The sequence below is a fragment of the Bufo bufo genome, chromosome 3 (genome assembly GCF_905171765.1).
Source record: "Bufo bufo chromosome 3, aBufBuf1.1, whole genome shotgun sequence".
In the NCBI taxonomy this organism is placed as follows: domain Eukaryota; kingdom Metazoa; phylum Chordata; class Amphibia; order Anura; family Bufonidae; genus Bufo; species Bufo bufo.
This window is the reverse complement of record NC_053391.1, coordinates 654,777,975-654,792,513: the sequence shown is the minus strand read 5'-3', so window position 1 is coordinate 654,792,513 and position 14,539 is coordinate 654,777,975. Positions and strand designations below refer to the sequence as shown.

The 14,539-nt window shown below is 52.0% G+C and overlaps 1 protein-coding gene across 2 annotated transcripts in view; it reads right to left on the bottom strand.

Moving 5' to 3' along the window:
• Positions 1–14,539, bottom strand: part of DCUN1D5 (defective in cullin neddylation 1 domain containing 5) — a 48,556-nt gene that overhangs the window by 18,383 nt on the left and 15,634 nt on the right. For both annotated transcript variants that reach the window (XM_040426281.1, XM_040426280.1), the window contains exons 3-5: positions 4,865–4,974; positions 4,700–4,788; positions 4,258–4,328 (exon numbers count right to left, since the gene is read on the bottom strand). In XM_040426281.1, coding sequence (XP_040282215.1) covers positions 4,258–4,328; positions 4,700–4,788; positions 4,865–4,935 — 231 coding nt within the window. In that variant the 5' untranslated portion in view covers positions 4,936–4,974. The remainder of the gene's footprint in view (positions 1–4,257; positions 4,329–4,699; positions 4,789–4,864; positions 4,975–14,539) is intronic.

The following is a 14,539-nucleotide window of genomic DNA, read 5'->3' as shown; positions in this document are numbered from 1 at the left end:
TCACTCGCTCGCTCGTGTGGGTGCTGCACAAAGCTCGCTCACTCGCTCGCTCGTGTGGGTGCTGCACACAGCTCGCTCACTCTCTCGCTCGTGTGGGTGCTGCACACAGCTCGCTCACTCGCTCGCTCGTGTGGGTGCTGCACACAGCTCGCTCACTCGCTCGCTCGTGTGGGTGCTGCACACAGCTCACTCACTCGTGTGGGTGCTGCACACAGCTCACTCACTCGTGTGGGTGCTGCACACAGCTCACTCACTCGTGTGGGTGCTGCACACAGCTCACTCACTCGTGTGGGTGCTGCACACAGCTCACTCACTCGTGTGGGTGCTGCACACAGCTCACTCACTCGTGTGGGTGCTGCACACAGCTCACTCACTCGTGTGGGTGCTGCACACAGCTCACTCACTCGTGTGGGTGCTGCACACAGCTCACTCACTCGTGTGGGTGCTGCACACAGCTCACTCACTCGTGTGGGTGCTGCACACAGCTCACTCACTCGTGTGGGTGCTGCACACAGCTCACTCACTCGTGTGGGTGCTGCACACAGCTCACTCACTCGTGTGGGTGCTGCACACAGCTCACTCACTCGTGTGGGTGCTGCACACAGCTCACTCACTCGTGTGGGTGCTGCACACAGCTCACTCACTCGTGTGGGTGCTGCACACAGCTCACTCACTCGTGTGGGTGCTGCACACAGCTCACTCACTCGTGTGGGTGCTGCACACAGCTCACTCACTCGTGTGGGTGCTGCACACAGCTCACTCACTCGTGTGGGTGCTGCACACAGCTCGCTCACTCGCTCGTGTGGGTGCTGCACACAGCTCGCTCACTCGCTCGTGTGGGTGCTGCACACAGCTCGCTCACTCGCTCGTGTGGGTGCTGCACACAGCTCACTCACTCGCTCGTGTGGGTGCTGCACACAGCTCACTCGCTCGTGTGGGTGCTGCACACAGCTCACTCGTGTGGGTGCTGCACACAGCTCACTCACTCGTGTGGGTGCTGCACACAGCTCACTCACTCGTGTGGGTGCTGCACACAGCTCACTCACTCGTGTGGGTGCTGCACACAGCTCACTCACTCGTGTGGGTGCTGCACACAGCTCACTCACTCGTGTGGGTGCTGCACACAGCTCACTCACTCGTGTGGGTGCTGCACACAGCTCACTCACTCGTGTGGGTGCTGCACACAGCTCACTCACTCGTGTGGGTGCTGCACACAGCTCACTCACTCGTGTGGGTGCTGCACACAGCTCACTCACTCGTGTGGGTGCTGCACACAGCTCACTCACTCGTGTGGGTGCTGCACACAGCTCACTCACTCGTGTGGGTGCTGCACACAGCTCACTCACTCGTGTGGGTGCTGCACACAGCTCACTCACTCGTGTGGGTGCTGCACACAGCTCACTCACTCGTGTGGGTGCTGCACACAGCTCACTCACTCGTGTGGGTGCTGCACACAGCTCACTCACTCGTGTGGGTGCTGCACACAGCTCACTCACTCGTGTGGGTGCTGCACACAGCTCACTCACTCGTGTGGGTGCTGCACACAGCTCACTCACTCGTGTGGGTGCTGCACACAGCTCACTCACTCGTGTGGGTGCTGCACACAGCTCACTCACTCGTGTGGGTGCTGCACACAGCTCACTCACTCGTGTGGGTGCTGCACACAGCTCACTCACTCGTGTGGGTGCTGCACACAGCTCACTCACTCGTGTGGGTGCTGCACACAGCTCACTCACTCGTGTGGGTGCTGCACACAGCTCACTCACTCGTGTGGGTGCTGCACACAGCTCACTCACTCGTGTGGGTGCTGCACACAGCTCACTCACTCGTGTGGGTGCTGCACACAGCTCACTCACTCGTGTGGGTGCTGCACACAGCTCACTCACTCGTGTGGGTGCTGCACACAGCTCACTCACTCGTGTGGGTGCTGCACACAGCTCACTCACTCGTGTGGGTGCTGCACACAGCTCACTCACTCGTGTGGGTGCTGCACACAGCTCACTCACTCGTGTGGGTGCTGCACACAGCTCACTCACTCGTGTGGGTGCTGCACACAGCTCACTCACTCGTGTGGGTGCTGCACACAGCTCACTCACTCGTGTGGGTGCTGCACACAGCTCACTCACTCGTGTGGGTGCTGCACACAGCTCACTCACTCGTGTGGGTGCTGCACACAGCTCACTCACTCGTGTGGGTGCTGCACACAGCTCACTCACTCGTGTGGGTGCTGCACACAGCTCACTCACTCGTGTGGGTGCTGCACACAGCTCACTCACTCGTGTGGGTGCTGCACACAGCTCACTCACTCGTGTGGGTGCTGCACACAGCTCACTCACTCGTGTGGGTGCTGCACACAGCTCACTCACTCGTGTGGGTGCTGCACACAGCTCACTCACTCGTGTGGGTGCTGCACACAGCTCACTCACTCGTGTGGGTGCTGCACACAGCTCACTCACTCGTGTGGGTGCTGCACACAGCTCACTCACTCGTGTGGGTGCTGCACACAGCTCACTCACTCGTGTGGGTGCTGCACACAGCTCACTCACTCGTGTGGGTGCTGCACACAGCTCACTCACTCGTGTGGGTGCTGCACACAGCTCACTCACTCGTGTGGGTGCTGCACACAGCTCACTCACTCGTGTGGGTGCTGCACACAGCTCACTCACTCGTGTGGGTGCTGCACACAGCTCACTCACTCGTGTGGGTGCTGCACACAGCTCACTCACTCGTGTGGGTGCTGCACACAGCTCACTCACTCGTGTGGGTGCTGCACACAGCTCACTCACTCGTGTGGGTGCTGCACACAGCTCACTCACTCGTGTGGGTGCTGCACACAGCTCACTCACTCGTGTGGGTGCTGCACACAGCTCACTCACTCGTGTGGGTGCTGCACACAGCTCACTCACTCGTGTGGGTGCTGCACACAGCTCACTCACTCGTGTGGGTGCTGCACACAGCTCACTCACTCGTGTGGGTGCTGCACACAGCTCACTCACTCGTGTGGGTGCTGCACACAGCTCACTCACTCGTGTGGGTGCTGCACACAGCTCACTCACTCGTGTGGGTGCTGCACACAGCTCACTCACTCACAGCTCACCAGAACGCTTCTGACATCATGGGAGAAGAAATAACTCAAGGATTTATAGTTAGACCTCATGTACAAGCCACATTATGTGTCTGTGAACTTCTGAGCCCTACAAGGTGGCAATGTTATATTATGAAGGGATCTGTAGATGATGCTATATAATTGTATGGAACAGTTTTTATTTAAAAGGACCAAATATGGCCTGGTATAGGAGATAAAATATGACATTAGTATGGGACCGATTTCTCCCCCTCCCTCATTTTAGATGAAAATGCTATTTGATCGCAAAGTACTAGTAATTCAAAGCACATATTTTGCACAAGAAGGGTATTTAAAAAGGACCTGTCACCACAAAATGCAATGCATGTTATATAGCAGGAGGAGCTGAGCAGATTGATATATAGTTTTCTATTATGGATTTCATTTTTTACATGTTATCAGTGATGGATAGCATTCTCTGTGTAAGTGTGCATACATAAAGAACTGTCAGTCACTGATAACTGTCCACAGGGAGGTGTTATCAGAGATGGATAGCATTCCCTGTGTGTGTATACAGAGATGGCTGTCAGTCACTTATATCTGTCCACAGGGAGGTGTTATCAGTGATAGCATTCTCTGTGTAAGTGTGTATACAGAGATTGCTGTCAGTCACTGATAGTTATACATGGGGAGGTGTTATCAGTGAATGATAGCATTCTGTGTGTAAGTGTGTATACAGAGATGGCTGTCAGTCACTGATAGTTATACATGGGGAGGTGTTATGAGTGATTGATAGCGTTCTCTGAGTAATGCTGCCCATACATATTTAATAGATGTCGCCCAAACAATCGTTCAGCTGACAGCTCTCTCTTTCCCAACTCCCTCCGTGATTATTATTAATTTTAGAAGAGTATGACTTAAATGAGTGTAATGAGTGGTCAGGAGTTCAGAGATCAGGGCTACAGACTGAGCCTTCAGAACAGCAACATGGTTGGACTCAGTGTAGAACTGAAAGTAAGATGTTCCACAGCTAGGCTAGAACTTAACCCTTAGTACAAAAACTGCTGAAAGTGTCTAATAAAAGACCAACTAAAAAAGATTTTTGGCCCAAAATGAGTAAAACGCAGTCATAAACTATCCACCGAAGGTGTTCACAGCCTTAAAATAACAAATATGTGCATAATGGTACTTACATTTTCTGGTTCAACACCAATATCTTCACAGAATTTTTCCATAGCTTCTGGACCAACAATCTCATCTGGACCTGTGCGAGTAAAGAAGAATTTATATAGCATAATAACATTTAGCTATCTACAGAGCAGAGAGGTGACCATTTATTACTATATGTACACAAGGGGGTACAAAAACCACCAGGATGGACAGCCATCTGCAACACCTAAGTGGGTAGGAAAGTGTTAGCTGGGCAGCGGATTTATCAAATGTGACTTGGGGTGGGCATCTACACAAAAACTACAGACCTGGATTCATCGGCAGCAGTACTATTATGTACTTCCATAGGTTTCCAAAAGAGAGTGGGAGTTTTCAAAAGCCCCCCACCTACACCACCCTGTTCTTTTAATATGGCAGGTGCAGTGCATGGAAAGTAGCATCTTCCACCGTTACCACCACACTGACCTGCATACTCGTAAAACCACGCCAGGCACTTCTTGCTGGAGAACAGGTCTTCATTGATTACTCTATTCGGTGTCTGAGTCCTGCAATACCTGAGAGAAAACAAAGTATTCAGCGAACACCACCCTCGTGACGACCGCAAACCAGCATGACGCAGCATCATCATACCCAGTTATTCTACATTTCTTCAGGTTCAGTTCTTCGGAAGCGGAGGATTTTCTCTTTTTCTTCACAGGCATATTTTCACAAGTTGATGAATGAAGTATAATGAAGGAAGTCTAGAAAAGAAAGTGGAGAAAATGACATTAAAGGAGGAAAATAAGTATTTGATACACTGGTGATTTTGCAAGTTTTCCCACCTACAAAGAAGGAGAGGTTTTCAGTTTTTATCGTAGGTACACTTCAACTGTGAGAGAGACTATATAAAACAATAATAATAAATCCAGAAAATCACATTGTATGATTTTCAAATAATTAACTTGCATTCTATTGCATGAAATAAGTATTTGATCACCTACCAACCAGCAAGAACTCTGTCTCTCACAGACGGGTTAGTTTTCTTTCAGAAGCCCTCCTACTCTGCACTCATTACCTGCATTAATTGCACCAGTTTGACCTCATTACCTGTATTAAGACACCTGTCCGCACACTCACAATCACACTCCAACCTCTCCACTATGGCCAACACCAAAGAGCTGTCTAAGGACACCAGGGACACAATGGTAGACCTGCACAAGGCTGGGATGGGCTACAGGACAATAGGCAAGCAGCTTGGTGAGAAGGCAACAACTGTTGGCACAATTATTAGAAAATGGAAGAAACACAAGATGACTGTCAATCTTACCCAACGAGGCGAGCTCTTGCCTGGAGCCCCAGACCGGGGAAGCATAATTCTGAGAAAGGTCAGGAATCCACCCAGAACTACACGGGAAGACCTGGTCAATGACCTGAACAGAGCTGGGAGCACACAATCCTGCAGGGCACGCAAAGGCCCCCTGCTCACGCCAGCACATGTCCAGGAACGTTTGGAGTTCGCCAATGACCATCTGAATGATGCAGAGGAGACATGGGAGAAGGTCATGTGTAGGGATGAGCGAATTGACTTCGGATGAAACATCCGAAGTCGATTTGCATAAAACTTTGTTTCAATATTGTACAGAGCGAGTGCTCCATACAGTATTAGAATGTATTGGCTCCGATGAGCCGAAGTAATTACTTCGCGAAGTCTTGCGAGACTTCGCATAACTTCAGTAATTGATTTATACTGTAAAAAACCATTTCCCGAACTCTGGTTCGGTTCTACTCCTCCCTGTATCAGTGCTATTAATTAGCATATCAGGCGCCAAAAGAAAAAGGGGGCCACAGCGGCGCAACGGAGGAGAGGATCATGAAAAAAAAATTTGCTTTAAAGGGCACCTGTCAGCAGATTTGTACCTATGACACTGGCTGACCTGTTACATGAGCTCTTGGCAGCTGAAGGCATCTGTGTTGGCCCCATGTTTATATGTGCCTGTATTGCTGAGATAAATGATGTTTCACTATATGCAAATTAGTCTCTAGGAGCAATGGGGGCGTTGCCATTACACCTAGAGGCTCTGCTCTCTACATCTGCCACAGGAGATAAGCTGTCCCCAGAAGTGTCTGGCAGGACTTTCTTCCGTCTCCCTATAGCTGCCACCCGTCTCTAATTTGCCAGGACTGTACCTGATTTTCAGAAACCGTCCCGACAAATTCGCTCTGTCCCGGCCCGAAAGTGGTTGGGACTAATGCAAACCCGGGTGAACTCTGGGCGTTCCTGAGGACGGGGCTTATATGCCCCAATTTTACCAACTGAAACGTTGGTAAGTATGCCCAAGCCGAATGTGTATGTGTATGGGGGAATTGGGAAGGAGTCAGGAAAGATAGTTGTTGGCCAAACAATCGCCTTTAAAGAGGTTTTCTGAGATTTTGATACGGATGATCTATCCTCAGGATCGGTGGGGGTCCATTCACTTCTATGGGGCTGAGCGTGATACCAAGCAAAGCCACTATACAATGTGCGCCGGTGCCTTCTCAAACAGCGGATGGGCGGGGGTCCCGGGTGTCTGAAGATAGGCCATCAGTATCAAAAACCCCTTTAAGAACCAGCAGTTACTAACTATGTACTTCTTACTTCAGCGCAGAGGGATCTAAACTTATGTATGGGAAATCCAGGCTTGATAAATGTATAAGAGTGCAGATTTAAACCCTGACAGCGAGAAGAAGGGGCAGTAAGAAAATAAAAAACAGCAATCTGGACTCCTTATCTGCAGTACTACTCATGTATTATTGCATATAATGGTACTAGATTCTGCTGATGGATTTCTTATAAGTAATCCTGCTGATCGGGCATATTAGTTACTTTCCAACAGCAGTCTGTGTCCTAGTGACACACAGAATACATCATAAATTAAAAAAAAACAATAAAAAATATTAATCCCATAATTAATTTTTTTTTTTATAAATAAAGTGATCAAAATAATAAAAGTCAACAAAAAAGGAAAAAAACACAATTTTACTGTGCAGTAAAAAAAAAAAAATATATACAAATATTAGGTATCCCACAATTGGAATAAAGCCTCATTCACACGTCCGTGTCCGTGCTCAAAACCGTGAGCAGGTGGTCAGTGATGCATCCGTGAAGCTGTCCGTGTGTCAGTTTTTTGCTGTCCATGTTGCATCCGTATTTCACTGACACTGAACAGCTAAAAAATAATTTTCAAAGCATCTCTTCTTAATGATCCGTGAGACACAGATGCAACATGGATGTATAGACTATAATGGACGTGAGCTTTTAAAAACGAAAAATAAAATTAAAAATAAAATAAAGTCTCAAACCGCAATTTTGCTTGGAGCGCAGCAGGTCTATGGTTGAGGTAGGTTCAAGTTCACACTTAGGCCTCTTTCACACGGGCGTCATGTTTTTTGCCCGGATAAGATGCGGGTGCGTTGCGGGAAAATGCGAGATTTTTTCGCGCGAGTGCAAAACATTGTTATGCGTTTTGCACGCTCATGAGAAAAATCGGCATGTTTGGTACCCAAACCGAACTTCTTCACAGAAGTTCAGGTTTGGGTTAGGTGTTCTGTAGATTGTATTATTTTCCCTTAGAACCATGTTATAAGGGAAAATAATACATTCTTAATACAGAATGCATAGTAAACTAGCGCTGGAGGGGTTAAAAAAAATAACTAAATAATTTAACTCACCTTAATCCACTTGATCGCGCAGCCGGCATCTCTTCTGTCTTCAGGACCTGGGTAAAGGACCTGTGATGACATCACTGCGATCATCACATGGTCCATCACATGATCTTTTACCATGGTGATGGATCATGTGACGGACCACGTGATGAGTGCAGTGACGTCATCACAGGTCCTTTACCCGGGTCCTGAAGAAAGAAGATAAGCTGGGCTGCGCGATCAAGTGGATTAAGGGGAGTTAAATTATTTAGTTATTTTTTTAACCCCTCCAGCCCTATTGTACTATGCATTCTGTATTAAGAATACTATTATTTTCCCTTATAACCATGTTAAAAGGGAAAATAATAATGATCGGGTCTCCATCCCGATTGTCTCCTAGCAACAGTGTGTGAAAATCGCACCGCATCCGCACTTGCTTGCGGATGCTTGCGATTTTTACGCAGCCCCATTCACTTCTATGGGGCCTGTGATGCGTGAAAAACGCACAATATAGAGCATGCTGCGATTTTCACGCAACGCACAAGTGATGCCTGAAAATTACCACTCATGTGCACAGCCCCATAGAAATTAATGGGTCCGGATTCAGTGCAGGTGCAATGCGTTCACCTCACGCATCGCATCCGCGCGGAAAACTCGCCCGTGTGAAAGGGGCCTTAGTCCTGAATATTATGTAAAAACTGTGCAGCTCCTGAACCATCAATGGAAGTATCAGTATTCAAAGGCACGCAGACAGTATCTCTCCGATATGGTCGATCACTGGGTTAAAATCCAGACTTCCACTTCAGTCGATCTCTTTGTCTCCTAGATATTACGTAAGACAACTCGACCTAGTAAAATACCGTAGGTGTTCTAGTAATCACGCTTTTTTATTTATACTTAAAAAATTTAAAACAAGTAGAATAATATAAAATCATATAAAATGCATCTAGTTCCTCCACCTGCCTGATCCGGGTTTCGCTCTCGCTTCGTCAGGGGCAACCTGGATTACTAGAACATCTACGGTATTTCACTAGGTCGAGTTGTCTTACATAATATCTAGGAGACAAAGAGATCGACTGAAGTGGAAGTCCAGATTTTAACCCAGTGATCGACCATATCGGAGAGATACTGTCTGCGTGCCTTTGAATACTGAATTGATGGTTCAGGAGCTGCACGGTTTTCCGTAACACGGACAAACTAGAGCATGCATACGTGCTAAAAACACTGACCCACGGACTGTGCTAAAACACTGATGTGTGGATACACACATTAAAATGAATGGGGACGTGTGCTGTCCGTGGAGAACACGGACAGCACACATCCGTGAAACACTGACGTGTGAATGAGGCTTAACCTGAAGGATTATTTAGCACAAAATAGCTCCCATTGTACCTTGTGACCTGCAGCCTAACTCTATGGCCACATGTACACAGCACTGTATTTTGTGTCTAAGCCGCATTTTTTTGCAGATTGCAAACAGACCCATTCATTTCTATGGGTTTGCAAAAAAAGGAGACTTTTGTATTACTTACCAGTAAAGTCTCTTTCTCGCTCTTCCTTGGGGGACACAGGAAACCATGGGTATAGCTCTGCTCCCTAGGAGGCGTGACACTAAGTGAAAGCTGTAAGCCCCTCCTCCATCAGCTATACCCTTCAGCCTGGAGAAGAGACTGCCAGTTGCGTGTCCAAGTAGTGAAAGATAACCACCAACCGGAAAAAGAACCGTCAAGCCCCGACGGGGGCAACCAAGCCGGAACCACAACTGTAAACCCAAATGAAGGGCGGGTGCTGTGTCCCCCAAGGAAGAGCGAGAAAGAGACTTTACTGGTAAGTAATACAAAAGTCTCCTTTTCTCGCCCATATTCCTTGGGGGACACAGGAAACCATGGGACGTTCCAGAGCAGTCCCAGAAGGGAGGGACCAGAACAAACTAGACCAACACCGGAGGCATCAATCAACTGCCGCCTGCAACACCAGACGGCCTAAAGCAGCGTCAGCCGACGCATGAGTATGCACCCTGTAGAACTTGGTGAAGGTGTGCAAGGAGGACCAAGTGGCCGCCTTGCAAATCTGCTCCGTAGAAGCCCGATTTCTCTGAGCCCAGGAAGCCCCGACCGCTCTAGTGGAATGAGCGGTAACACCGAGGGGCGGAACCTTGCCCTTGGCGAGATAAGCCTCAGCAACAGCCATCTTGACAAAACGGGCGATAGCAACTTTGGATGCCGCCAACCCTCTGCGCGACCCCTCCGGAACCACAAAGAGCGAGTCAGTACGCCTGAAAGAGCTGGTTACCTCCAGGTAAGCCTTGAGCGCCCTGACAACGTCCAGGCGATGAAGTTCCCTCTCCCTAGGGTGGGAAGGGGAAGGACACAAAGAGGGGAGAACGATGTCCTCGTTCAGATGAAAGGCGGAGACCACCTTAGGAAGGAAGGAAGGGACCGGACGAAGAACTACCTTGTCCTGGTGGAACACTAGGAAAGGTTCCAGACAGGAGAGTGCAGCCAATTCGGACACCCTCCGAAGAGAGGTGACGGCTACAAGGAAAATAACCTTGCAGGACAGAAGTCGCAAGGAAACCGTCCGCAGAGGCTCGAAAGGAGAAGCCTGGAGCGCTGAGAGAACCAGGTTCAGGTCCCAGGGCGGTACCGGAGGCCGGTACGGGGGAACCGCGTGAGCCACGCCCTGAAGGAAGGTCTTGACAGGACCAAGGGGGGCCAGTGGGCGCTGAAACAAAATGGACAGCGCAGACACCTGACCCTTCAAAGAACTAAGACCCAGACCTTGGGCAAGTCCGCTCTGCAGGAAGGACAAAACGGTGGGGAGAGAAAAGCGGAGCGGAGGAATCCCTAGATCGGCACAGAACCCCAAATAGGTCCTCCAGGTCCTATAATAGATCCTAGAAGAGGACGGCTTACGGGCGCGGATCATGGTGCGGACGACGTCCGCAGAAAAACCCCTACGTGTCAGGACGGTGGTCTCAACAACCACGCCGTCAAACGTAGGGACCTTAAACGCGGGTGGAAGATCGGTCCCTGAGAGAGAAGATCTTCCCTGGCGGGCAGCGGCCAGGGCGCGTCTGCCAGGAGCAGCATGAGGTCGGCATACCAAGACCGGCGGGGCCAGTCCGGAGCGACCAGAATCACCGAGACGCCTTCCGCCGCGATCTTCCGAAGGACCTTGGGCAGGAGTGGGATGGGAGGGAATATGTATGGACGCGCGAAGCCTCGCCAAGGAAGAACGAGGGCGTCGGCTCCGCAAGCTCCCGGATCCCTGGCCCTGGACAGATAGGCGGGGACCTTGTGATTGAACTTGGAGGCCATGAGGTCCACGTCCGGTATGCCCCAACGAAGGCAAATGGCCTCGAATACCTCCGGGTGAAGAGACCACTCGCCGGGGTCGACAGTGGTGCGACTGAGGAAGTCCGCCGCCCAATTGTCCACCCCTGGAATAAAAATTGCCGATAGGGCCGGGACGTGGGCTTCTGCCCAACGGAGAATGCTGGAGACCTCCCTCATTGCAGCAGCGCTGCGAGTGCCCCCCTGGTGGTTTATGTACGCCACAGCCGTGGCGTTGTCCGATTGTACACGAACTGGATGACCCTTCAACAGATGAGTCCAGTGTCGTAGAGACAAAAGGGCCGCTCTCAGCTCCAGGACATTGATCGAGAGTTTGGACTCCAATGGAGACCAAATGCCCTGGACGGATCGGGGAGGAAACACGCCTCCCCAGCCCAAGAGACTGGCATCGGTTGTAACCACCAACCAGTTGAGTGGCAGAAAAGACCTGCCCAGAAGAGGGGACTGTAACCACCAGCGGAGAGATGACCTCACCGGAGGCGATAGATGGAAGGGATGATCCAGAGACTGCGGCGATTTGTCCCAGGAGGAGAGGATCGCCCGTTGGAGAGGGCGGGAGTGAAACTGCGCAAACGGGATCGCCTCGAAGCAGGCAACCATCTGCCCCAAGACCCGCATGCAGAAGCGGAAGGACGGTCGACGGTGGAGAAGGAGACCCCGAACCGCCCCACGGAGGATCAGACGTTTTTCCGAGGGAAGACGTACTTCCGCCGCTCCCGTGTCTAAAAGCATTCCCAGGAAGACCAGTTGTCTGGAGGGGGGAAGGGAGGACTTGGGGAAGTTGATGACCCAACCGAACCTCGTCAGAGTCTCTAGAGTGAGATCCACGCTGGCAACCGCTTGAGAAAGGGACGGAGCCTTGATGAGGATATCGTCCAAGTACGGTAGCAGAAAAACACCCCTGGAACGGAGTAAGGCCAAAACCGGGGCCAGGACCTTGGTGAACACCCGGGGGGCTGTTGCCAGCCCAAAGGGAAGGGCGACAAACTGGAAGTGGAGGTCCCCCACGGCGAACCGGAGGAAGCGATGGTGACACCGGGCTACCGGAACATGGAGGTAGGCATCCTGTATATCGATGGAAGACATGAAATCTCCCTGCTCCAGGGAAGCCACCGCGGAACGGAGGGACTCCATCCGAAACCGTCGAAGGAGGAGAAAACGGTTGAGCTTTTTGAGGTCCAAAATGGGCCGCATGGAACCTCCCTTCTTGGGAACTACAAAGAGGTTCGAGTAGAACCCTTGGAACCTTTCCTCTAGAGGAACGGGGGTAATCACCCCCCTGTCCAGTAAGGCTTGAACGGCCGCGGAGAACGCAACCGCGCGTTTCGGGTCCCGTGGCAGGCGGGAGCGAAAGAACCGATCTGGAGGGAAGGATGCAAATTCGATTTTGTATCCGGAGCACACAATTTCGAGGGCCCAGGCGTCGGAGACGTGAGCCAACCAGACGTCCCTGAAAAGGAGGAGCCGGCCCCCCACCCGGGTGGGTGGGGGCGCGCCTTCAGGCAGAGGATTGCTTTGCTGCGGGTGTGCGGGCAGCCTGCGGCTTGCGCCAGGAGGGCTGCGCCCGAAAAAAACGGCTTCCTATGCTTATCCTGGGGAGGAGCCGAAGCGGCAGCTGTGGTGGGAGCCCCAGAGGCCCTGCGGGAGGACCGAAAACGAGACGCACCAGGGCGTCCGCGGGGGGCGCCCCTGGCTTGGGGTTGAGGAAGATGGGTGCTTTTACCACCCGTGGCCTCCGAAATAAGTTCGTCTAGGCGGACCCCGAAAAGGCGGGAACCCGCAAACGGTAGCCCCGCCAAGGAACGTTTGGAGGCAGCGTCCGCTTTCCAAACCTTCAGCCAGAGCTCCCTCCTGACGGAAACTGCCAGGGCGGAGGAGCGTGCAATAAGGGCTCCCGCATCAAGGGAGGCCTCACAAACAAAATTCCCGGCCCGAACAATAAGCTGGGCCAAGGAACGCAGGTCCTGGATAGGGACGTCCGAGTCCAACTCCTGTTCCAGCTGCGCACCCCAAGCAGAGATTGCTTTCCCTGCCCAAGCAGAGGCAAAAACCGGTCTGAGAGCAGAACCGGAGGCAGCAAAAATGCCCTTAGAAAGGGTCTCCATGCGACGGTCCTCCGCTGACTGAAGAGAGGACCCGTCGGGAACAGGGATGGCCGTGTTCTTCGACAGCCGGGCCACAGGGGGGTCCACCTTGGGTGGGGAAGACCATGTGGCCACGACATCTGCTGGAAAAGGATAGCAAATGTCCAGCTTCTTGGGGTTGACAAAACGGGTGTCCGGTCGAGCCCAAGCCTTAGACACCACAGAGGAGAAATCAGAGTGGATTGGGAAGACTTTTGAGACCTGCCTGGGTCTGATAAATGAGACGCTAGCTGCGTCCGAGCTAGGGGGATCATCCTGCACCTTAAAGGTGTCACGAATATCAGAGATGAGTTGACCCATCGCTGAGGCTAGCTTGGACGGCAGGGCCGAGTCCATTTCCAAATCTGAAACCGCCAATTCACCTTCAGAGAGCGAATCCTTTGGAGAGGAGAGGCTCGTCTGGGTGCGCACGCGTGGCGGGGAGAGGGAGGCATCCGAGGAGGAGGCTCGCTCTACTCTAATACGCTTCTGAGAGTGCCTAGCTCGGGAGGGGTCACTAAAGGAGAGTGAACCCGCTGCAGCGGCAGAAGCGGTGGACCCGGAGGGCGCGACAGTAAGAGTGGCGTCCTGCGGGGTAGGCGGCCTGTCTATTAGGCGGCCCACGACATGAGTGAGGCTTTCCACGGCCTGGGACAGGGATCTAGCCCAGTCAGGCGGGTCAGAGGCAGCAGGGAGCGACACAGCGGGCGACTGAGGCTGCGGTGGAGCCCGACATGCAGTACAGTGCGGATCAGACTGCCCCCGGGGAAAGGGTTCCCTACAAGCAGTACAGGCATGGTACCAAGGCTTGGCGGCTGCAGAAGGGTCTGACATGGTGGAACAAAGATGTTGCACTTAAAGTGGGAGACCCCAAGGAAAGAAACGGGGATAACACCCAAGCGACAGTACTGTGGCACGGAGGGGGTTAAAAGTCCTACCAGACCCGGATGATGCAAGCGGCAGCGGTAAGGGGAACAGACTGAGGAGGCTGTGGAGGAGAGGCAGCAGCACCGGCTTCGGATCGCACTGCAGAGAGGATTCCACGCAGCACTGTGCGATGAACCCGGAAGTAGCGGAGCGCATGTAGGAAGCTCCGCCCCCTCCCTGCCGCTCTGAAGCAGAGCCGCGCGCGCGCGGCAAAATGATCTTAACCCCCAAGGATGATG